Source organism: Arachis duranensis, chromosome 3 (genome assembly GCF_000817695.3).
Source record: "Arachis duranensis cultivar V14167 chromosome 3, aradu.V14167.gnm2.J7QH, whole genome shotgun sequence".
In the NCBI taxonomy this organism is placed as follows: domain Eukaryota; kingdom Viridiplantae; phylum Streptophyta; class Magnoliopsida; order Fabales; family Fabaceae; genus Arachis; species Arachis duranensis.
The window spans coordinates 56,895,446-56,898,191 of record NC_029774.3 but is presented as its reverse complement, the minus strand read 5'-3'; the positions used below and the strand labels follow the sequence as shown (position 1 = coordinate 56,898,191).

At 38.2% G+C, this 2,746-nt stretch overlaps 1 protein-coding gene across 1 annotated transcript; it reads left to right on the top strand.

Moving 5' to 3' along the window:
* The first annotated feature begins 1,113 nt into the window (after positions 1–1,113).
* On the top strand, positions 1,114–1,575 carry LOC127745520 (uncharacterized). The gene has a single exon (XM_052258307.1). It carries the CDS (start codon positions 1,114–1,116, stop codon positions 1,573–1,575), a length of 462 nt encoding a protein of 153 aa, XP_052114267.1.
* Positions 1,576–2,746: the final 1,171 nt, after the last annotated feature.

Genomic DNA, 2,746 nt, shown 5'->3' with positions numbered 1-2,746 from the left:
GCAATAGTCTTTGCATTTGACAAATTTAGATCCTATCTCATTGGGTCTAAAGTCATTGTCTTCACTGATCACTCAGCTTTAAAATATTTACTTGCTAAACAAGAATCCAAACCAAGACTTATTAGATGGGTTCTTTTGTTGCAGGAATTTGACATTGAAATCAAAGACAAGAAGGGTGTAGAGAACAAAGTGGCAGACCATTTATCAAGAATACCATGTGAAGAAGGAAGCACACAAAGCACACATATAAATGAGTGCTTCCCTGATGAACAACTCATGGTGATTCACAAGGCACCATGGTTTGCAGACATAGCAAACTTCAAGGCCACTGGGAGTTTTCCGTTGGAATTTAACAAGCATCAAAGGAAGAAATTGGTAAATGATGCCAAATACTTCATCTGGGACGAACCTTACTTGTTCAAAAAATGTTCGGATGGCATACTAAGAAGATGCATATCAGAGGAAGAAGGAAGGAAAGTCTTATGGGACTGCCATGGCTCCACTTATGGAGGACATTTTACAGGAGAAAGAACAGCAGCCAAGGTTTTGCAGTGTGGTTTTTATTGGCCTACTATCTTCAAAGATGCAAAGGAACTAGTGAAGCATTGCCATGAATGCCAGAAAGCGGGGAACCTGTCAAAAAGAAATGAGATGCCACAACAATTTATTCTGGAACTTGAATTGTTTGATGTATGGGGGATGGATTTCATGGGACCCTTTCCCACCTCATACTCAAATAATTACATTCTTGTGGCAATAGACTATGTCTCCAAATGGGTTGAAGCAATAGCAACTCCAACCAATGATAATAAGGCAGTCATTAACTTCCTCAGAAAACACATTTTTTGCCGTTTTGGGGTTCCAAGAGCAATCATCAGTGATGGAGGAAGCCACTTCTGCAACAAACCATTAGAGGCATTACTTCTAAAATATGGAGTCAAACATAAAGTAGCCACACCATACCATCCACAGACAAGTGGGCAAGCCGAAATATCTAATAGGGAACTCAAAAGAATATTGGAAAAGACTGTGGGAGCTTCAAGGAAGGACTGGTCGATTAAGCTAGATGATGCTCTTTGGGCATATAGGACAGCTTTCAAAACACCAATTGGAATGTCTCCTTACCAACTAGTATATGGAAAAGCGTGCCATTTGCCACTGGAGTTGGAGCACAAGGCATTCTGGGCCTTGAAACTCTTGAACTTGGACAGCAAAGCTGCTGGAGAAAGAAGGATGTTGCAAATTCAAGAGTTGGAAGAATTCAGAGCTGAAGCTTATGAGAATGCCAAAATTTACAAAGAAAGAGCAAAGAAGAAGCATGACAGCAACATAGCCCCAAGGAAATTTGAAGCGGGACAAAAAGTATTGCTCTACAATTCTAGGCTGAAGCTATTTCCAGGGAAGCTAAAATCAAGGTGGTCTGGACCATTCCTTGTCACCAAGGTCTCCCAATATGGACAAGTAGAAATCATGGAAGAAAAGTCACAAAGAACATTCACTGTGAATGGTCAAAGACTCAAACATTACTTGGGAGATGTAGAGGAGAAGGACAAGGTTAAATATCACCTCAACTGAGGAAGCTGACCGTCAAGCTAATGACGTTAAAAGAGCACTTGTTGGGAGGCAACCCAACCTGAGGTAACACTCTTTTGCTGTGTTTTTTTTTATTTGTTTCAATAAAGGGTGAAGTAGTTTCTGTGCATTGCAAAGAATTAAGTTTGGTGTTTCACACCAAACAATGAATTTGTGGATCAATAATTCAAAAGGGAATGTGTAACTCTAAGTTTGGTGTTCCACCATAAAGATCAATTGAACACAACAACCTTTGAATTATATGAAAAGAATAACCATTCTAAGCAATCACAGAAATGCTTAAAATCCTTAGCAGCAACTTCATTCCAAGAAGAATTCAAGGATTCAAAGAGCAGAGGAGTAAGTAGGAGACTAAGTTTGGTGTTCACACACCAACTTAAGACTCAGACACTTGCCCATATATAATGAGCTAACCATTCAAGTGCTTGAGAAGCAAGCAACTTCATCACTCTTTGCAGGAAAGGAAACAAGGATCTTAGAAAGAACATGAAGCAACAATTAGAAAAAGAAGAAGAAATCAAATTGTTTCCTGACAACAAAGAGAAAACAAGAAATTTCACAAGGTGGTGTTGTTCTGTGATCATTCTTTAAAAGGCAAACAAAAGCATGCTTGTTCTGGTTTAAACTCCAATTGTTGGATCTTTCTGGAATGTGAAGTTTTTAGTATATTTGTCTGTTTATTACTTTGAATAAAGTGAATGCCTAGATGTTGGGATATAACTTCACCTTCTTAAACAAATGCTTGCCATGCTTGTTCTGTTTCCAAAAATAAAAAAAAAGTTTGAACAAAAGTAATTTGGCTCAATTAGTGACAAATCAAGTAGAATTAAGTGGTGGTATGCATGCTTGATTGTTTAGTCAGCTCACTAGAAATTGAGTGTAGAATTATCATTTTTGTGTAGAAGTTGAATACTGTCTATGGATCTTGATGAATAAATGTCTTTGGCCATGAGAAAGAAAGAAAAAGAAGAAGAAAAAGCCACTGAAAAGGGCAATCAAAAAGCAAAAAGCAAAAAAAATTGAGAAAATAAGCTAGGCACCAATGGTTTGAACTTCTGAGACATATGCCTGTGGTGTTTATGTACTAGGATCTGCTTGGATGAATAGGTTCTGTGGAGTGTTTCAACACTTGGTAACTTGGGTTAACTAACCC